General features: G+C 47.6%; 1 protein-coding gene across 5 annotated transcripts in view; it reads right to left on the bottom strand.

The window, feature by feature from the left end:
• Window positions 1-19,675, bottom strand: part of TLL2 (tolloid like 2) — a 97,718-nt gene extending 78,043 nt beyond the window's left edge. For 4 of the 5 annotated variants that reach the window (XM_062606741.1, XM_062606746.1, XM_062606745.1 and 1 more), the window contains exon 1: window positions 19,431-19,675. In XM_062606741.1, the coding sequence (XP_062462725.1) occupies window positions 19,431-19,581 (151 nt within the window). In that variant the 5' untranslated portion in view covers window positions 19,582-19,675. Of the gene's footprint in view, window positions 1-13,181; window positions 13,336-19,430 lie in introns of all 5 variants that reach the window. The other variant, XM_062606744.1, reaches the window with a different exon arrangement.
• Window positions 19,676-22,503: the final 2,828 nt, after the last annotated feature.

Consider the following 22,503-nt stretch of genomic DNA (forward strand, 5'->3'; position numbering starts at 1 on the left):
ATCACGCAGCTCAGAGCAACAGCTCCTTTGTTCCCAGGTCTGCCTGTGCTTCCCCAGTCCCTTCTGCAGTCAGATGTGTCTGACCAGTCCAAACGCTGCCTCCTCCCAGGACTGTACTACCACAGCAACACTCTTTGTGGACCACAGTGAGCAGTCTTTGGAAAAAGACTGTAATGAACACCCCAATATGTGAAGAATATCATAGAATCATAGAGTAGTTTGGGTTGGAAGGGACCTTTAAAGGTCATCTAGTCCAACCCCCTGCAGTAAGCAGGGACATCTTCAATTAGACCTGGTTGGTCAGAGCCCTGTCGAGCCTGACCTGAAATGTTTTTAGGGGTGGGGCATCTACCACCTCTCTGGACAACCTGTTCCAGGTTTCACTACCATCTATCAGGTCAAGCAGTGCAACTAGCTGGTTGCAGAGAAGTTACTTATTCATAGGACAGCCATGCTTTTTGCTCAGCCCTCATCCAGACATTACCATCGGGCACCAGGCTGGAGCTGTTAGAACTCCTGAAAGCACAAATGAAGCTCTGGGGCACCATGTAAGCTATAATTTCACGTTTCCACATTTTCTGAGCCATCTGAAATAAGCATCTCACTTTTAATGCACCCATTATGGCTCCCTGCTCAGTTCCAGCCTCGCAACAGGGTGTTTGCCATATTACAGTTAGACCACATCCAAACTAATGGTCTGTATCTGGGGAGATGGGAAGACTGAGCAGATAGACAGGTAAGGCCTCCACTCAGGGGTATTGCTCTCCAAAAGACAGATCTGGTCAGAGAAGCAGACAATAAGTATCTCTATTTGGAAATGCAGGGGAGGCTATTAGGAGGAAAGGGGAAAGTACGTGGATGCCACTATTTTCCTTGTCAATAATAGAATGTTTTACTTGCACCCCAAGAAAGCACAGTGCAGGATCCATGCCTATTGAAACAGGCCTCATACAGCAAAACCCACCTCATTTCTTTAGACAAAGCTTGCTGAAAACAGGCACCAAACAGATGTCCCTAAGAACCACGAAAAGATCTGTTTCTCAGCCTGTCCTGAAGAAGTGAAGCAATTTTTGTCACAGAATCCAAGGCAGAGCTGGATGTTCCAGCTCCACATCCCTGTGCTCCTCCATTAGACAGACCATCCCTCTCTTGAGGCTGAAAGGTTTCAAGTCCTTGCCACTTCACAAGGCAGTCATGCTACAGAAAGGGCAGTCGGATCAAGTGGAATATGAGTGCATTCAGCTCCATGCTCACTTGCACACTGAGATGCCTCTCATTGCCCAAGGCAAGGGGATTCACTTTCACCAAAACTATCCTACTCCTACACCTAGTGGCCATCCAGGAGCATCCCCTCCCTCTTTGGGCAAGCTGTTGGGGACCACAGACACAATTAACGGAAAGCCCCTCGAATCTGACGTGAGGTGAAGCACATGAAAAATTACTCATGCAATTGATTCACATGGTTTCCATCATTCATAAATTCCGACGCATAAAGTGGAGGCATCGGATTTGCACATAACCGATCCAGACAGCTGCAGATTTCCATAGGCACTAAGCACCTGCAGACAGAAGCCACTCTTCATGTGGCTCCCATTAAACAGTTTGAATGAAAATGCTGTGTGATTCAGCATGGTAACAGCAGCCACCTCTGCTTCCTCCACTGTTAGTGCAGGGTCCTCTCCAGTTCAGCCTCTTCCCGTGGCTGTACAATTCCCAAATTACAGGAGTTATTTCATGCCCTGAACTCTGCAGGAAGTACAAAGCACATGCAAGTATGAGGCTACAGTCGTGGAAGGCTGCCCTTAGAGAGTGCTAGGAACATACCAAGGCTCTCCATCACAGCCTGTCTCGTTAGCTTTTGGGGATACCACTGCAGAACACACAAGTCTTCTCAAGAACAGAAATCAGTGCACTAGAGGTTGCTTATAGAAAGAAAATCAACACACTGCCATCTCCAAAGGCAAGGTGGTGGAATTCATACAAAATATAATTGTTAGTAGACCCACCTCTGGGCTGGAATCAAAGGCTCTGAAGTCAGGAGGATCTCAGGTGGAAGCTGTTTACCATTTAAAGGCCCTTCATGGCATCTGGCATCGTATCACATTTCAGCAGGTGCAAAGAGCCAGCAAAACACTACAGTGTTAATTTGAAGGAGGCACCGTTAATCCTTCACCTCCTAGGGAAGGCCAGTCTAACTGAGCTCTGTCCTGTCACGCAGCAAGACTGGCTTAAAGCATCCAGCAGAAGCTGACATTCGACAAGGCTTCTGCTTCATGCGTATGCAAATACGGTCTACATTCCACACTTCCATAGACTGCTAACTCATTCTTAGTGCTTTATAGCCACATTTGATCACTAATACATAAAATCTCCTACAACTTCATGGAAACTGGAGGGTCTCAGCTATGACTGTCCAGACAAGTCAGCATGACGAGACAAGCACATGCACAACAGAAACACCATCTCACTGTGCACTCACACAGCTTGCATAATTGTTGGTTTATACTCCCTGAGGCAGCTGGTTTTCTCTGTTTTCTCCCTTTCCTCCTTCCTAGTCACTTGTTCCTATGGTTTCTCCTGTGCTACCACAAGCATTCATAGGACTGAGAAGCAACACAGTAAAAACCAACTTGGTCCTACCAAGTCAGTAAAAACCAGTTTGTTCTCAACTAGATCAGTTTCTCTTTGCACTCAGCTCCCACAGTTCACTGATATTGGGAAAAGAAATATGGGAGGGAAGACTGACTTCCTCAGCAGCAGCCAGACTTAAGCGGTCATGACTGCAACATCAGTGGACATGGATGGCTTAGAGAGCAGCTGTTCAGCCCTGCTTAGGCAGTGGATGGACTTCAAGTATGCCCATCCCTCCCTTTCCAGCTTTGCCCTGAAAACACAGCATTACCCAGAGTTACTCATCCCAGACTTTCACAAACATTCACACAAGGTTGTATTAAATATATAACCGTAAAATATCTATTGTAACTACTTCAGCTGGCCATCCCTCTCTTGAAACACCCCAGATGAACCCTGTGCATTAACCTAGTTCTGCCTGTATCAGAGCTCCACCCCCTCCTCTGCAACAGCAAGTACTTGCAACTTTTGCAAGTGATCTGTATGCTCCCATGTCAAACACCCAGAAAAGAACAAAGGTAGCAAGGAGTCTTGGAAAGACTGGTGCCACAGCTCACTGGAGACCACGTAGCAGAACACTGGCACACACTTTGCCATGGTGCCCACAGACATCAAAAAAGACAGAGGCGTTTTTCATCCTTGCTCATTGTGCACTTTTCTGGCTCTGCAACAGAAAAGGAAGGATCTTGGTCATCACCAGTCCCTTTCACCCCACTCCTGGATCTATCGAAGGAGCAGCATCATGCAATTGTGTTAGTGACCATCACAACACATAAGCAGGGCTCTTTTGAAGGTGCAAACTTCAATTTTGACATTTCCCAGCCTTAACGAAATGTCTTTACTTTTGCAATGAAGCCAGCTTATTCCCCTGACAAGTTGTTTGTACCCTCTGGGTAGCAAACAGTCTTGTGTCAGGAGCATGCCTATCTTTGAAGTGGGAGGTTGTGGTATGACAAAAGCAGGGAGCAAAGGGGAAAGTGGAGAGAGATGCTTCGAGGCAGTTGGCAGGATTTAACAGTGCCAGTAAGGTCTCCCTGTGTTAGCCTTGCTCTGAGGCAGCAAAGCCCACTTTTGGCTAAGGCTCTAAAAACACTCCACAGCCCCAGGCAGACCAATGTCAGGAAAAACTCCAGCCCAAAGAGCTGCAAACTAGAAACTAGTCCCAGTTTCCCAAAGCCTTATGCCAGGTCTTGCCGTAAGCACGCCTGAACATCAGCAGGAGGTAGGGTCACCAGCCCCCCCTGGAAAAAAAGGAAGGTACCAAAAATGGGAATTGGCTCATTTATTGCAGAAGGACACTTGTGCTGGGTCAGTGCTCCAGCATTTGCTCCAGGAGCTGCTGGTTTTCAACACCTCCTGCTCCTCCAGAAAAAGCTGTGGGCAGGGGATTAGCTCAGCAGGAGAGCCTGAGGGAGCTGTAGCAAACCCCTTTTCTTCCCACCATTAGCAGAAAGGATGAGCAGGGAGATCTGCCCCTGGCTCACTCTCTTAGGGCCAGTCCTGGATCAGCGGAAAGCAAAATGCGGGCACATCCCAGAAGGGACACCCCCGTCAAAAACTTCCAGCTATTGTAGCAACCCAGCAGCAGCAGATCTGCTTCCCCTCCTGTCAGTAATCCCTCTGCAGCCACATCAACACCCACCAAATGCCAGTGCTTCCCTGCATGGTACACACCTTCCACAAGATTAAAACCACCATAAAGCAGCATTGCCCAGCATCCAGGTCTTAGAGGTGTACTCCTCTGATTCCCCTCCAGATTTTGCACACACATGCAGTATAGTGGGGGGCAAACCTTCATCCACTCTCCATGCACCTGCAAGAGAGGACAGAAATCCCCCACCATCAAATACTGAAGAGCTGAGAGCAGGCAAATCCACTGCTGGAAAGGGTTATTACCAAGGTCTAGGAGTCTGAGGAACTTTAGAAATGTAATAAATGTAAAAACATAACTTAGTTCCCAACATACCATTCCTCAAACACAGCAACCAACACGTGACAATTGGTTCTCCATAATCAACTATACAAGTAGCTTGTGTCCATGTTTCATTCATTTATTTGGACCTTACTGCCCCACATCAGCCTTCTTTATATACATTCGAACACCCCACACTCAACAGTTATGCAGTGTACCCTCCACTCTGGAGTTACGTCGGTATGATGGAGACTGTTGAACTACAATGCTGACAAATGGATCACATAAACATGTCAACCGAATTTTTATTTTACTCAGCCAGGAGGAAACTGGGAGCAGCAAGAGCCCTAAATTTCTCGTATCCCTAGTAGGAACTGATGCAACAAAAAGAGATCCCATCAGCACCACGAAGAAGCAGCTTGCATCTAGCACAGAGATTTATACTTTGTTTGTATTTAATGCTGGTTAAGTAGGATGAGTGTAGTTCAGCGTCCTTTCACATTAAAGGTGTTCCTAGTGCAGGACATTGCACAGCTGTCACACAGGAACTGGGTATTGTCAGATGGGAAACCAGTATTGCCATGGTGAGTGATGGCTTCACACGCTAAAGCTGGTTTTGTCTCCTCAGCAGTTCTGACTCCACAGGAAACGTTACAAGATCAGTGAGAGAAGATGGCACGATGGGTCAAAGAGCAAGAGAAGGACAGGCGATGGGTGACTAATGGCATGCATCTCCTATCTCTACTGCAAGTAAATGAATGGGCACATTCAAAGTTATTCCTCAAACCTGAGTGATCCACCTGCAAAAGACGCTCCAGAGAGCCACTAAGCAATTTCTACAAGGTGTGGATCATGGCTGCTATTGTCCTCAAAACTTCCTCTCCCCTTCCCCAGCCAGTATGATGTCAGAGTTCTTAAAGGATTTTCTCGCAATAGCAAAGCATGAATCATTTTTGCTATTAAAACCAGCTGTGTTCCACGTGGGAAGCTTTGACCTAAAAGGAGACAATAATGGAAACTGGTAGGCAACACTTAACTAAACCTCTGCAACACCTGATGCACCAACTCACAAGTGGATAAGAAAAGAGTAAAGTGATGCTGTAGCTAAGCTCTGGCACTTCTTATCCCAGAAGGCTAAGGATGCTAAAAGCTTATTCAGGTCCAAAAAGAAAGCAGACAAAAGACAAAGCTATCCAAGATTGTTAAAGACAATTAGCCATCTATGGCTGAGGGATTGTGGAGCCTGCCACAGTCAGGGAGAATTTTTGGACTTTTGGCTCTGTTTTACCCTGCTTTTCTACACCTCCCTTGGCATTTGTCCAATGGAAACAGGCTACTGAGTTTGTTTTGAGGCAGACCAGCCATTCTTAAGTACTACTAACAGAACATTTCTAAGGGATCATTTTAGCTTTAGCAAAGCTCCAAATACAAAGGAACGGGTTTATAAAAGGCTTTTAGAAAGTATTTCCCAAGTGCTCAGCCATCTTTTTAAGGTCCCAACTAACTTCAAAATTCTGTTCTGAACTGCTTTTGGTGGAAAAGAATAATTTTTCTAGAGGGCCTTTACTAAACCGGCAGGATGTAATCATCTCTCTGGGATGTTCCTAGGGAGAAGTCACAATAAAACATGCAGTATCGTTGAACAAGGTATATAAGCAGGAAAGGAATGATGTGGTTACCCCCTGGGAAACTACTGAACATGCAAAGCCACAGACCAGTGTTCGTGGCTGGAAATCTTCTCCATTCCCTCCACTTGCAGTTTTACTCTGAGCCAGCTCAGAGAGTGACAATAAGAGGCTGGATCATTCCTGCCCAACCCCTAAGCACTACGAACAGTTTCAGAAATGGAGGGGGTGTTCCAAACAGCTTGTTTTGCATTGACCAACTTCCAGGCAGCAAGAGGGAGAGAGAGAAAATGCAAGGCTGAAATCACCCCCAGACACATTCAGCTCATTCAAAGCTTCCAGCAGCAGGATTTACCCGGCGCTTAAAGCAGTTCTCTGTGACTCTTTGTCACAGGAGTGTAGGTACAAACAAACAGGAGCCAGGACAAAGGGAGTCAACACACATTTTATTAGTAAAAAGTTAATCGGCTTAAAGTGTGCAACTAAATAAGCAAAGCTTACATTTAAGAGACCCGCCAAGAAAAGATGCCATGGAAATAAAGTTATAGGAAATACAATATAGTCTCTATGTTCTTTTGTAATCCAGCATGATAAATATTCATGATTCTGGGTTAATGGGGTACCCAGCTCTCAGCCACCACAATAGTTTTTTGTTTATTCTCAAGACCATGAACTTTGGAACCATGAACCTTAATTTCAGGACTCTGCATTCATGCATGTTAGCAAAATTCAAGGCAAGGCAGGGGGATGGAGACAACACCAGGACCTTGGCTTGTGACAGTGTGACAGAGGTTGTTGATAGGTTTTTGATAATGAGTAACAAGAGCCCCAGCATGCACAGCACTGCTGGTGTATCATCATCCTCTGCCTCCCCACCTGCAGCAGAAGAGGCACCATCTGCAACACAAACCTATCCCTCACCTCCGGTCCCTTCAGGACATGACTCATTCCAGAGTTTCTCCAGAGGAGGACAACAGCATCCTCAGGCTGGCCCTTGAGGAAGCAGCAGCTTGTGTGCATCACACAGCAGCACTATGGAGCAGAGGAGAGGTCTACCTTTTCCCTGTAAGGAAGACCTGCACACCACTAAACAAAATGCCTTGAGCCTTCATAGTGACTGAAAGGGCACTTTGTCATTCTGAAAACAGTCCTGCAGGGAGCAGTCACCAAGCTCCAGTGCTGCATTCACACTGGATAGCAAACATCCTTATTTTAAAGAGTCCCAGGCCTCCTGAGGCAGCCCCACATCCAGCTGCTCCTTTGAGCATGTGTTCTGCTCACAGCAACATTGCCAGCTTTCCCGGTTTTGCTGTGAAACCTTCCAGTGTCTCCATCCAACCTGTACAGATTACTGACCCCTCCCAGGGTATGTTAGGAGGCTTTGAGGTTAATGAAGGACATGCGGAAACTTTTTGATTTGGTTTTGTTTGTTTGTTTAAAAAAGAAAGAAACAAAAAGCAACACAGAAACTGAAAGTTCAACGCCTCAAAAGCAATATGAGGAAAACAACTTTTAATGCTGAATTGAATACATTTTAAGACTCCTGAGCTTGTTGGTTTGTTTCCCCACTCACAACTGAAAGCAAAGACTGTTATACAATAAGGTCTTAAGGAGTTTTCTGGTGTATTCCACTCACTAGACTACCTACCCTCTCTTTCCCTACAAAAACTTCCCATTAGCTATTCCCCCTTCTCCCGTTTAAGGTAGTGAACCATGAAACCAACCCTTCAAAAAGCCAGGCCGTGTTTTGTTAAGAGCTAGGAGCACAGCTCTTCACGTCAGTGTAGATCAGTCTGGCTGGTCTGCAAACAGAGCTCGTACCTCTTCACTGACCCCTCAGGGTTTAATTACCCATTTTAGGGAAAGTGTAGCTTAAGATTTGCAGATTAGTAGGATTTTTTCTTCACGCATCTTTCCTTAGGACAACCTAGATGGCAAACGTTGCCACAGTGAGCTTTATTTCTCCTTTTGGGAAGAGCTTCTCGCTCAGATCGGCTGAACCTGGGCATCAATAGGATAGGCAGTGCAAAGGCCAGCCGTTTCTTCAGAATACGCCTTCCTCTAACAATACAGAAGTCTAAAAGAAACAACAATGCCCACCTAGGTTTTAAGTCTTTGACCCTCCAGTTGCAATACTTCTACACAGGACTATCATAGCATATTCATACATAAAGAAGTGGAATTCGCAAGAGTCATGGAAGTTGAGAGAGTAATACAGTCAAAGTGTACTTTTGGAAGGAAAACTATTCCTCCAACTAGTGAAATATCTGCCTAGAATCACAGAAAGGCTCTGTCTAAAAATCAAATACAGTAGTAAACAGCAGCAGCCTTCTCATAACTGAGGTATCCTGCTCACAGAGTATGTATTTAGCATTTACCTTCATAATATTTGATCTTTGCAGACGCTGCGTTAGCATAAAAATGTCTAGAGGGAGGAATACACAAATGTGCACAGGAGGAAAGGAACTTGTGGGGAAGAAAACGTGGTCCCCATTCCCTGTGTGGAATTTTGCACAGAATGTCCTATTCCTCCTAAAACAGGGGACATCCCCATGCCCTCCCACCCAGCCCTAAGGACATGCCTGCTCCTCCCCACCAACTGCCACAATATACCTCTGATGACAAGCCACTGCTACAGCGCAAACCTGGCAGCTCCTTCCATTTCACACCAAGCAGAGGTGCAGCTATGAGATACACAGGCACTGCAAAAGCAGCAGGACCCAGCCACCAACACAGCTTGGGAGCACAAAAAGAGCAGGCATACTTGACAGTTTGAGGGTCTCCATTTCACGCATGCTTGCAAACCCCATGGCAAATGCGTCACACCTCTGCCAGGAGATGAGGGATTGTACAATAGGCAAAGAGGGCAAAAGGACAGAAAATGCTCTTCTCAACATCGAGAAAAAAAGAGAGCAGCCAGAAGGTTTTACTCCTCATGTCAACATCCCACTCCTAGTAGCAGTTCACCTTGACAACAAAGCTTTCCAAGAAAAGGCAGACTTGGGCACTTGAGCAATGGCCTTGGGAGATCCCAGCTCTCTGCCCAGGAAACAGAAAAAAAATAAAACCCTCCAGCATATCACATATCACCTTCCTACTGAAGCATGACAAAGAAGAGAATATATGGCAGAAGAGGCCAAAGAGGGGAAAACCAGAAATCAATAGGACCTAACAGAGCGTGACAGAAAATCACTTCCCCCATAAAAAGAGGTTACTTGCCAGGTTAATGAATCTTTTCTGTTCTGTACTTAGACACCCAGGAAATGGAAGGGGTCACAGGAGCAGTGTGGGTGGGAATGCAATCCCTAGAACATGCTTTCAAGAACAATCAAAGGTTAGAGATCAAATCCAGGCAGCGGTCAACTGCACAACACATCAGCAGCTTGATACACTGGCCAGCTGCAGCTCAGAGTGTCACTGGGCAACATACACTTCCAACATCAACAGCACAGCAAATAACAGGCTTCTCTTCCAGGGCAAGAACACTCCAACAGGTCACCCCAGCCCCTCAACCCCAAAGGGTCAGCCCCAAGAATCAGAGTGTCTCTGCCTTCCCAGGTCAGCAAAGCCAGCATAAACAAAATGGTCTGTGGGTCTCTGAGTCACTGCCATAAATCACAAAAACCAGACTGTACCAGAGTCACACTGGGCAAGTAACTCAGACAGATCTTGGTCCCGCGGACAAAGTTCTCAAAACTCACTTTTAGGTAAAGAGCTGTGCCTTACTCTTGTCAGGAACACACAGGAAGCAGACAATGCAACAGAGAGGGGTCTCGACAATGACAGGGCACAAGATCTGGTGGCCACAGAAGCTTGAACTAGACCTCTGTAGTATCAAACACATCCAAAGGCAGGTGCATATAACTTTGAACTGCAGTTTCTTCTGACTGGAGCCCTGCTGGCAGACTCCATAAAAGAAGCACAGACCCTTGCTGTTCTATCACTCCCCTGCCCACATCTAGCTTGAGCTACTGGCAGTAGGCTACCCTAGAAATGCTTTACTTTAGCCCAAGATATTCAGTAGAGGAAATGCAGGTGCATGATTTCCACCCTCTTCAAGGCCACCAAAATTTTAGGTCACTATATTAGGTTCCCCCACTGCCTGCCATAATCATTTACCAACTGCTGCTCTCTAATCTGGGGCCTCTTGACTCCAGTACAGCTCGAACACCTCTGCCATGCAGCTGCCCAAGCTTCTCCTGCAGCGTTTGCCTTGTTTGCTACCCACCACCCAACTTCTGCAATAGAGACACAGATAACACAGCCAAAAGCCCTTTTGTTACCGATATTTGATGCAGAGTCAAAATAGACTTATCTTACAGGATACCTGTTCAAAAGAGAGTTAGTTCCATGTCATATCATTCAAGTCTACCTTCATGCCCAAGGAGCTATATCACAAGCTCCAAAGCAGACCTAGTGCTGGAATTTCTGCAAAAAGGAAGTTTGCAAATTTGTAAAATCAAATGCCCCGTATTTGCAAATTCAGTGCATTTATGTAATTTTATATCTGGAGAATATTCAAGCAAAACCGGTGCCTTACTGAACCAATACCTTCTGCCAACATACACATCAGCACAGAGCAAGCTCTGTTTCCACAACAAACACGCGCCCCTGGCCTTTCTGACAGGTACAGCCACTGCTAACGGGAGGCAGGGTACACTTTGTAAATAAATCTCTGTCCCCCAAACTTTGCTTTCTGAAATGAATGAACAACCCCCAGCAGGTCTCACCTGAAACTCAGCACCCAAGACACCAATGAAACCAGCTAATTTTGCCAAAGGTCTGAGCAAAATGAAAGCGCTGCTGATTAGAGACAATGCTATTTGCAGGCAATGCTACCGAAGTTGAAAGTTGTGCTGATGAGGTGTGGGAGACGGGCAACACCCACAATTATGACATGAGAAGTGGAGAAAGGTAATTCCCAGCACTCTCCAGGACTGTATCAACAAGCTTCTAATAAGGAGACAAAGGGACACAACCATACTCCAACATTATCTCTCAACAGGAGGAGATAAAATGCTCGGCAGACTTGAACTCCTGTCTTGGAACACTGGCAGCGTTTGCTCTGCAAACAGCTCTGGTGTTTGTGGATGGGGAGGTTAAACAGATGCTTTTTGCTGGGGTGCTGACATTTGCAGGAATACAAAATTACATGAGAGGATGTGAATTTCTGTTAGGGTCTAAAGCGGAGCTGATTCATGGACCGGCAGCAGCTGCAGGTCTCTGACAATTTGTATCAGTCAAACCAGAGGGTGATTTACTGGTGGCTGGGGTTTCGCGTGGGCTTCCTTCTCAACACGCAGTTTAAGACTGCTCTCCATTCCAAGCTGGGCTGACACAAACTGGCCAAGAAAGAGCAATCAATCATTGAGAGTTCTTTAATCAACGGCTTTCTTGCACATTCAAGCAGTTTCTATTGACAGGGAACCTTCCTGTTCACAGGAAGTGCTAGAGTGGATCTGAACATCAAAGTACAGGCGCCCTCGGAGATCAGCATTTCTGGGAGCTCAGCTGAAACAAAGGAAGGGGAAAAAAAAACAAAACCAAACCAGAAAACCTAGTAGCTGTATTGAAACAACAGTCCATCCCTTCAATCATCCATCCCTTCTGATCAACAAAAGCACATTTCAGCACTAGCTGAAAGCAGTACTGATGCAGGTTCACACCTGCAATACCCGTGATCCAGGACAACCAGGTCATTCAGTGTCAGAGGTGCCTCCTTTCTTCCAGGGCTGCAAATCTCCAAAAAGGATACAGACCTCCCTGTCAGGTCAGTGTTCTTCTCAGTCCCAGCACCACCTCCTTGGCACAGACAGCTCTGGACTGGCTCACAGAAACCAGCATCACCATTCCCCTTTGGTTTCTGGAAGGAAAGATGAGATGGGCACAGCAGCCCACCTATTACAGTCCATTGAACAGAACTGGTTCATCAAGTGCAACACAGCATGTAAATGCAAACCCATAGCACAAGGCTACTGCTAGGTGAGCAAGAATGGAAGATCCTACTGATCACTGGGAGAGCAGCATGAGTTACTGCTGGGGTGGGAGAGGAGATGGGGTACCCCATAGCCCAGGGAAGAAAGCGTCACAGAACACCCAAGGCAGAAAGCAGAGACGGATTTGAGCAATCCCTCAGGCAGGGACTGGAGAGAGCTTCAGGAAAAGGGAGATGGGGGAACATCTGAAATGGGTCTGCAGGAAACACAGGGGGAAGCAGGCAGAGAGCACAAGAGTCTCTGCAGCAAAGCCAGTGTGAAAGAAAATGAAATGGATATATTAGAGAACGGAGGCTAGAAAATCCAGTGTGTCAGGCACACAGCACCGGCATTTCCCAAGTACAAATGTGTGAGCCTGAACATGCTGCAGCGAGTAGCTGTAGTCAACAGCTCCTCCCCAGCCTGGGGCAGCAGCCCCTCACCTGGGAAGTATCCACTAGCACAGTTTGAGCACTGAGAAAGAGCTGGCTTACCAATAAAATGCAGCTAGTTTTTGCATTAGCCATCCAGCAAGGCATAGGCACACTACACAGGAGGTTAGGACAGGAAGAGAATAAAAACTTCAAGCACAACTGCAAAAGCAGAAAATAATTACACAAGTGGAAAGTGCCTCAAACCAAAATCCTAAGTTTTGTGGACTTTTGAAGTCTAGAAGGCCTACAGCACGGTTTCTAAATGCCATTGTCAAGGGCTCAGTGACTTGTTAATCTTACGCTACAAAACAACTGAGGAAGGAGCAGTCTTCACTGATCAAACCTGAGCAGGCTATGGGCAATGGGATGTACTTGTGAACTGCACCCACACTACACGGTTCAATAAAAGCTCTACAAAATCTTTGCGGAGAACTATATAGGACAATTCCAAACACCTCTTCCCCACCCCACCACCTTTCTTTAAGGAAAAAAGATCCCCCTGTCCTAAACTTGCCCATCCCTTGTCCTGGCCATTGCTAAATCCCAAGTTGTAGGTGTAACACTGAGCATTACATCTCATGCAGGACAAGTAGATCCAACACACCACAAGAAGTGTCACAGATCATGCATGTTTTTGTCAGATCCCAAGTAGACAGCTGAACACTGAAAGGACTTCAGATCTGGATCTCAAGGGCTGCTTTTCCCAGTTTTGCTTTCAAATTCACCAGCCCAATGGCTTCTCTACCTGGGAATCTCAGCTGCAAAAAAAATTAGTGGCTATTTTCCCTTTAAGCCACAGCCATTAACTTGTGCTTGACTAGGATTATAATAAAAGCTACCTTAAACCTTCCCTTTGAGGAGGAAGCTTCTGCTGCTGCTGCTGTACCTCACTGCAAAACACAGGTTCCCCAACAGCAAAAGGCTGCCGCACTGAATGTGTATAAAGACAGTGTCTCCAGTAGTCCTCACCCACCTGTTTTCCACTCTGTAACTGCTGTCACCTCCCTAAAGTAGGTAAATTAAAGACTGAACAGCCTGTTCTCTCATTCTTTCCCAGACCACCCAAAAAGGCTCAACTTCCTCCTTGAACATTTAACCCTTCCCACAGCCTAGAGGGAAAAATTGTTATGGGAATGATTGCTGGTGAGAGTTTTCTCCTTCCTCTGTAAACACTTGCATCAGCATCAAGGAATCCACAGACTGGGTTATGTCCCAGACTCTTCCCTCAAAGCACACATGTATTGGTGGCAAAGAAAGGAGGAAGGAAACTTTCTTTTCTGGAAGCCCACATGGCTTCTGATGTCAGGAGACTGGGATTCAGCTCCCAGCACTGCTACACCATACTGACTGCCCTTGGGTAAGCTGGTGGCTCCCACCACCATCCTCCACAACTCAAAGCCCCATGGCAGAGGCACTGGTGCCTTCACCACAGCTGTACTGCAGCTCCCTTAGGCTTTCCACACCAGCTCAGAGGCTCTGAAGCTTTATGGAAAGTCCATAAGATGTGAATGAGATTCCTCCACAGGACTGTGGGATTCCCAAGTGCAGGTTTGCATACACTCTTCTAATGCTCCTGCCATTGCCAAACCAAGCGGGACAGCTTGTGAAACTGCAGGAAGACTCTCATTAAGAGTTGAGTGTGCTGGATCCACAGTGCAGCCTGCAAAGGGCTTTCAGTTTGCCCTGCTGCCATGATGGATCTGTGCTTCCCGCAGAGAAAACAGCATCTGCATCCCAGTCCAAACTCGAGCAATGCTCAAGTGACCTGGACTTTACTGATCCTCCCTCCCCTTTCTCATTCGTTTACCCACTCAAGGCTTTCAGTTCCTAGCAGTAAGCTCCTCATCTGCCCACAGGAATGTCTGCACGTGACTTCAGATGTTTGCGCCACAACCCAAATGAAATCTAACAACTTTCCTGGTGACAAAGCAACAGGGATTACTGCTCTGTTCCCTAACAGTGTCTTCACACACCTCCTGCCTTGGTTCTTCCTCTCCCAAGCTCACATTGCAAGCACTCCACAAAATCCATCGGAACTAACTCACTTTCTAGGTGCTACCTGCCAAAGTCCTGTGAGCAACAGCCCAGAGCACAAACCACGTCTCTGATTGGTCTCATGTAAAGAAGCTGAACGTATTTGCAAGGCTCTTTTGTACCCACATGCAATTCTTCCCCTGCCCAGCTCTCTTCAGCAACACCAACCCTCCTGAACAGTACTTGAGACACCCACAGGCTGCAGGAGCCCTAGACCCTTTTGGCCTCTGCCTCAGGAGTGCATGGCTAGGCAGGCAGATCCGCCTGTCTTCTAACGCACACGTCTGCACAGAGAGCCACCACATTGCCTGTTTGGCCTGAGAGTCAAGACTTGCAGGTTGGCCTGTGTCCAGGCTCAGTCAGCATTTAGACAGGACAAGTGACATAAGACTTTAGCCAGAGAAGACAGAAACAGGGGACTCCAACACTGGACTTCGTCAACGGACCCCATCCTGGAAGTTGAGCTACTGAGGGAAATGCCGGGCTTTGGGAAGCAACACTACACCTCCATGTCACACAGGGCAGGAGGCACCATACTAGAGGCCAAAGTGCCCAGGAACCAAGATGCTGAGACTAAACAACAACTTTTTCTTCTCACCTGCTGATTATAGCAAGTGGAAAAGAGCCCCATCACAGGCTTGCCACCGGAGGGAAGGGGTTATCAAGCCTGTAAACATTCAGGGGGTGAGTTACTGAGTACTCTTTCCTATTTATGTCTTCTACCTCCCTTTGATGACAGTAGCTGAACTATAGCATCTCCAGAGATCACTTTGAACCTCAGGGATTCTGCTCTTCACCTCAAACCAAAGTTCATATAAGCTTGCACCAAAATAACTACCAGAACAAATTACAGCCTATTTAATTCCTTTGGTTCCAGTTTGCCTGAGGAGACCCAGAAGGATGTTCTTGTTTTTTTAATGAGTTATCCATAGCTCCTCGTGCTGCCTGTCAGGCAGCTTCACTCCAGCCTGTACCCTGGCCTGAGTATCCTTAGCTGGACCCTCTGAGCAGCAGACCTATCTGAAGCACATGTCAGGCTTATGGCATTTTTCCATCTATAACACAGCAGATCTGGGCAGGAACCTTTGTACCATTCCCTTTGAAAAGCTCCAGTGACCTGCTGCAACACTCAGCAAAACCCACCCAGCAGAGTCAGCACTGTCACCTTCCCTGGCAACTCAGACCGACGGTGCAGTTCTGCCTCAGCTGCCCCTTTATCAGCCATTCAAGCATTTCCCCCTCTCTTTTGACCCTATCAAAAAGGCAGGAAAGCAGCCACAGATTAGCAAAAAGAAATTCTGAATGGCTGGAGTTAAGAGGTTGAGCACCAGTGGAGTTCTGGCCCATCAGCTGAGCCCTGGTAACTGGGCATGTGTTTATACTAGTAGCTCAGTAGTTGCAGTGATCTGGGAGGTTACTGCCCTGTGCTGTCCATCCTGCCTTGCTGATGGAGATTATTATACCCTTAGCTAATGCAACAGAGAGGAGCATGTGCCAGGCTTTTCATTTCCAGTCCAGCCGATCAACCATCAACAGTCTGCACTCAACCTCAGGGCATGAGCTGCAGGGGTGAGGAACTGGCAAGCTTTTACTTCATAACCTGCCAGATCTAAATCCATCACAGCCTCTGGGTCACAGCCATTAGCCTGCAGCAAGAAAGAAGTAAAGCACTACAGTTTTAACAGCTTTGGAAAACATCTAAGTGGAGCAGCAGTTTGTCTTCACAGTGGGCTGAGCCTGCACAGTCTGCAGCCACAATACCATGCACAGTAGCTTGTGCCTATAGGAACAATGAAAACATCATCAAAAGTCTCAGAGTGCCAGCTCGGTTTCCACAGACCATCAAAAAATTTCCCTTGAAGAACATGCTGGGTACCAGAGCTTTTCACAGCAGGTCTGCAATCATTGCCTCCCACCAGTCATGCTTCTAGACAAATACTGACACTGTCCCACCACTGGAGAAATGCCAAAGAGGTTAAGAAGACTTGTCACTGCTATAACAAATCAGGAACAGAGCGCAATAGACTTCCTATATAGGCGTTAGAGAACACCCCTGACAGAGCCTGTCTTGGAGGGACAACTCCATCAGCGGCATCTTCACCTCGTCTGGCAGAAACTGATCTTTTCACTCATTAATCTTGGCTGAACTAACCCTTTGGGATGGCATTTGCAGCAGCAAGCACTTGCCTAGCTCTGTAGATGGTCCAGCACTGGAAGAGGAAGAAGGCTGTGAATGCAAGGCAGGGGAGGAGAAGAGGCAGGGTCTAACATGGGTTCTTGTGGTAGAAGTCCTGCTTGCTTTGTTTTGGGGCTGTCTTTAGAAACTGGAGCCATTCAAGGCACAGAGGTTGGTACACAGCATGTAAGGAGTGTCTTGTTCCCCAAGTGCTCTGCACTTTAGAGGTTGATACAGCTCACATAGAGAGAAACTGGATCAGAGGGCCAGGAGGCACAGCCAGTCAGGACACACTGAAAGACAGCGAGCCTCTTCTATGGAAAAGAAGACTGCAACTTGAGAAAGCCGGTAACAGGGCTCACTGGTGACACGGACTGCAGCAGAGCTGAGAGCACCGTACTGTCCTCCACACACACACACAGGCTCGTGAGAACACCACCTTCTCTGAACAGCAGCACTGGAGCCTCAGGTCAGACAGCAGGAAAGCAAAGCAGTGCTGGGCTAGGCTGCCTGGCCACTGCCACCACAGGCAGATGTGTGCCAGCACTGCCAGGAACACCTGCCAGGTCCTAGGCTCCAGAAAAGGACCAGGTGAGCTCCAGAGGTCTCGTTCACTCCTGTCTTTCTACGGGGAAGAAGACAGTGGAAAAGTATTAGAGGCAAACACTGGGAAGTCAGAATATAAAGATCATTTCTGCGACCGATCCCAACTGAATTGAATTGACTGGAATAACATGCACAAGGTTTTCCTGCCCACCAGGAGAAAAGGTGAGGATGTACAATGAAGGGAGGCTGCTGTTGACAGTCCAGGCTCTTCTCTGTGTACGTGCAGAAGTGAGAGGTGGAGAGTCTGGACAGTGGGGGGACTGCAAAGGAAACAAAGGCTCTTGCAGCAGAGGCAGGTAAATGGCAGGTTAGGGAAATACTTCTTTTTTCCCTTTCTGACCCAGGTTCCCTGTCTGATGTAGGTGAGTCAAATAAAGTAAACGTTCTCTCTGGTGCTTAAACAAGCGTTCCTCGTCCTCCATGTACTTGACCTGACAGTAACACCAAACAGCCCCAAGTGCAAGTGAGGCACACCGGAGGTGATGCCTTACTTCTGAGGAGAAATCAAGAATAACACATTTTCAGATAGGAAGGCCAAAGCACTGCACCTGCAGGTCTCCAGCTCTGAACCATCACCCTTACCACTAATAACTAGTTTCACTGGAAAGAGAGAGACATGAAGTCATTACCATTTAGAAGCAGACACAAACACAGCAAAGCATGTTTGGGTGGGCTAATTCCCACATTTATTAAAAAGAATTAATAACACCCCCCATGCCCCATATATCAAACCACAAATTACTGATCAAGGGAATGTTTTGTGCAAAAAAATACTCTGTGGAGAGGACCAAGTTGAATAAAATCCACCACTCACATCACTGCCTGCATACAAGGCCAGTGAAACAACGTGCTATACAAGACAGAGGGGCTCCGATAGATGTTGCCTTGACAGAGCAAATCTATTTGAGCAGACATGGCTACAAGTCCCCTAAAAACAGTCAGGAAAGAGCTGATAATAGGGGCAGTTATCACCAAGGGACACTGAGGAAAAGCCAGAAGAGGATTCAGGAGGCAGAGCCCCAACTCAAACGACCAAGAACAACACACACGAAGAAACTCCTTCCTTTTCTTGATTCCTACATTAAGAAAACAGGACTTTGCGCAAAGTTACCTGCAAATGGAGTAAAAGTAACAAGGTATTGATTGCAAATTTGCCACCAAAGAAGCAATTCACAAGACCACAATGTTTGCTGATATCTGGAACCAGAAGGAGTAACAGTCACATCAAGGGTACTGCCCAGATCCCAAAGAGAAAACCTGGGATCATATTCCCTTCAAATTAAGATAGTAGATTTGTTCAAGATATTGGACAAATCAAAAGGTTTAAAAAGGTTACAGGGAGCTAGTAAACAACAGTCTAACACGGGAACGAAGAACTCTGAAAAAGGGATGGAGGGAGCAGCTGGAGGCTTCCTGGAGAGGATGCGGTAACTTGCACACGGGCAACAGAAAGTATCCGGATACACCGGCGGCTCGGCTGGTGCCGGGGCTGGTCGCTCAGCGAGGCCGGCTTCTGCCTCCCCGGGGCACCCAGCGCGGCATCGGGTCGGACCGATTCCGGGCCAGCGGGGTGCCAAAACGCACAGAAAAAGCTTAGGGAGGTGGGGAGGAGAGAGAACCCCCAAAGGTAAAACGCAAAGGACTGCTGGGCTCTTTCCTGGCTTTGCACAAGAGATCCGTGGAGGAGGGGTGGTAACAAGTGGGGGAGCAAAGCGGTGGGGAAGCTTAAGAAGCCCCAGACGTACCCTCCTGCCCGGGGCTACAGCCAGCAGGTAACGGGGCAAGGGACAATCAAGAAGCGGCGACCGGTGGGACTGGGAGCAGCGGGGTTCTCGCCGGGTCCCCGGTGGGGTTTGGGAAGGCAGCGGGATGCCGAGGCAGCTCCCGGCCGTGGGGCTCCCGCCGCGTCCAAGTGAGCCCTGGGCCGGTCCCAGCGGGCGACACCGGGACACCGATGGAGCGCTTCGCCGGGACACCTGTCCACCTCCGCCGCGCTTGCAAACTTCTCCCGGAGTTGCAGCCCGCCCGCTCCCCTACCGGCTTTACAAGGGTCGCGGTACTCCATCAGCTCCTCCGCCGTCTCCGGTTCCATCACCGTTAAGGCGATTCCCCCTCCGCCCGTCCCCGCGGGAGGCAGAAGTAGCAGCAACAGCAGCAAGCAACGGAGCGGGGCGGCCCCGCGGACCATAGCGGCGGAGCGGGCGGCACGGCTGCCCGGGATGCGGGCACTGCTCGGCGCCAGCAGCCCCGCCGCCGCGGTGAGGGGCGGGCGGGGGGAGGTGTGTGTGTGCCGCCGCCGTCAATCAAGGCACGGACAGCCAATCACGGCTGCACCTCCGCTTCTTCCCCGCCCTCGACGGACCCCGAAGCCCCGCCCGGCCCAGGGCTGCGGGGTCCGTCGGGAACGGGACAGCCGTTTCCCCTCCCCGTTGTCGCACTTGGGTGCCAAAGCTGAAACTATTGATACTAAAATAAAGACAACCAAATTCATTAATAATTGTCATTATTATTATTATTATTATTTGCCCCAAAATTATCACTGCTTGAAAGGCAGCCAAAGAGAAATAGTTCAGCTACCGCTGGGATAAACATTATTAGGCATTGCAGCCTTAAAATCCACATGTACAAGGAGTTGCAAGACTGTGGATGGAGAAAGATGTGTGGAAAACAAACCCAAAGTAAAGAATGGGAGAAATTAAGAAAGATGGGGCAAAGCATCAGAGCGTCTACCTCTCTAATCCACTTTTTAAATGCATTATAGTAACTTTCAGGGGCAACTGGGGGGTTTAACTGGAAATTTGGGCTTTGGGATCACCCCACTGGATGCTGGAGAGCCTTAAGAGCTGTCACACAAGGATCAGCTGTGTCCTTTTATATGGATTCAACACTGCATAGAGCAGTTGCTGCTCAAACAAGACATTAGAGTCTGAGGCTGCAGCAACAATTAAAGGTCTGTCACCTATCCTCATGCCACTCAACAGACACAGCACTAGGCAAAGACAGTACAAACCCTGCCCTGGTGAGCAGAGGAAAGCTGACAAGTGTGCAGACTCAGTGGGGAGTTCTTGGGATGAACATTGACACCACAATTGCCCTGTGCCATAACTCTTTGCTCCTTCAACTGTGTGCTCCCAGGCTCCCACAGCAGGATCTTTGAGCAGTGTTTTACGTTACAGCACCAGTTCCAACCCCTTCCTCCACTCAGACAGATGATGGCTTGCCATCAGCTATCCATAAACTTGTCACTTCCGTCTATGGCAATGAATGATACCTGAGCATAAAAAGAAACGTGATTCAGGCATCTCCTCAGCAGGCTACTGCAAGCCGCTTCTGTTTCTGCCTCTTCTCCTCCCCCCCTCTGCCTAATATTGGCTTCCCAGAAAAGATAAACTCAGGAAATGCATATCCTCTCCAAACCTTCACAGAAGCCAAAAAAGCTGCATCAAACCCTGGCATGAAGACCATGGTCAAAATCTCTGCTGATTGAATGCACTAGAGTTTTCCACAACTGATGAAAAGCCCATTGGGTAAAGACAAAGAGCTGGCTGAGGAGCACAGGGAGACTCCCTCGCACATGAAGGGGAGACTGGCACGAGTTACACACTTTGCACACCAAGTAGCAGGTTCTCCACCTATTTTGCGTAACACACAGCACTGGGGAGACACAGTCCATGTAGCTACCCAGAGGGGGAGGTCAAGAAAGATAAAAAACAGATGTCAAATAAACTACTACCAGCAAGGCACAAGACCTGCATTCAGACTTTAACATCGGTGGTTCTGGCAATAGTTCAGCAGAAGACAGAACACATTTCTTCCACTTTTTGCTTCCAAGCAGGTCTCAAAGGATCAAAGGAGGAACCTGAAGGACAGGGGATCAGCAGGTGCAGAGTCTGGATCCCCCACACGGGAAAGGCTCAGGCTACTCCAGGGGCTGTTACTCACAGCGTAGGAAGAGAAAGCATGAACAGGAAAGGTCTGGGAATTTCATTGCAAGAGTGAAACACCCTTTTGGTGCACCAGTCTTGATAAAATAAGGCAAAACCAGGACTAACAAGAACACATTTCAATGGACGGGTCAAGGCTGTGACTAGCACTTACTGCTAAAAGTGCTGCTTGGTAATTTGATTTCCCTGAGGATGCTCATTCCAAACTCTCTGCCCTTCACTCCTCACTGATGGTCACCAAACTGGGGTTGCAACACAACATGAAGCCTGGAGAATATCAGCACTTTGAATGGGAGCCCTAAATGAGTACCAAACTCCTGAAGATTTGAAATGCAGCTGACCCAGCCATTGGTAAGCTTCCTGAACAAAAACAAGGAAAGGATTGGTAATTTTTGAAACCTGTGTTAGGTTGCTACTTTCTATGATTTTGTCAGACAAAGAGCAAAGCCTAATGGTTACTTTAAAAGGAAAGGATGATTGACTCTCTGTGCTTCAGAACTCCCAATTCCAATGAGATAACAGCTCTTTCTCGCTGCTCTGTAGAGAAGGTGCTGGCGGTATTACTTCACTTCCGAGCTGGAAAATTAAAGCTTGAACACTTGCAAGGGTGGGTCAACAGCTTCCTTCATGAGCATCATGGATTAGCAGAGCAAGCACCACCCTTGTCAGCAGTGTGGAGTGCTGGGCTGTTGCCGACTAAGAACAAAGTCTTTTAACCACTTGGAAACTAACCTCTTTGAGGGTGGCAACCTATGCTGTGGAGCCCAAACTCTCACATACAGAAGCTCTGTATAGACATGGATAGGCATACAAGAGGACATCCTACAGCTTTGAAGGAGGAAGAGGAAGGGAGCAAAATAAAATGTGGCTCATTAATTGTGCAAATTATTCAGAGGAGTATATTATTATTATCCACATAAAACAAAAAAGTTGCCCCCTAAAGCAGGCTCTGGAAATCCTGAACATGAGAGCTGCTTAACCCTTCTAGAACCAGCTCACAGTAAGAGTCATGGCATTATGCAACTGGCACCCAAAGCAGTGCACACAGAGTAACGACTACTACCTGGTGTCTAGAAGATCACATCACCTTGATTGGCAAATGCCACATCAGTGCAAACAAGGAACACAATAAGCCCTGTGAAAGTACATTTTTCATCTGAGCTGGT

This window comes from Pezoporus occidentalis, unplaced genomic scaffold (assembly GCF_034315485.1).
Source record: "Pezoporus occidentalis ecotype Australia unplaced genomic scaffold, CSIRO_AGI_Poc_V1 ctg98, whole genome shotgun sequence".
NCBI classification, from domain to species: domain Eukaryota; kingdom Metazoa; phylum Chordata; class Aves; order Psittaciformes; family Psittacidae; genus Pezoporus; species Pezoporus occidentalis.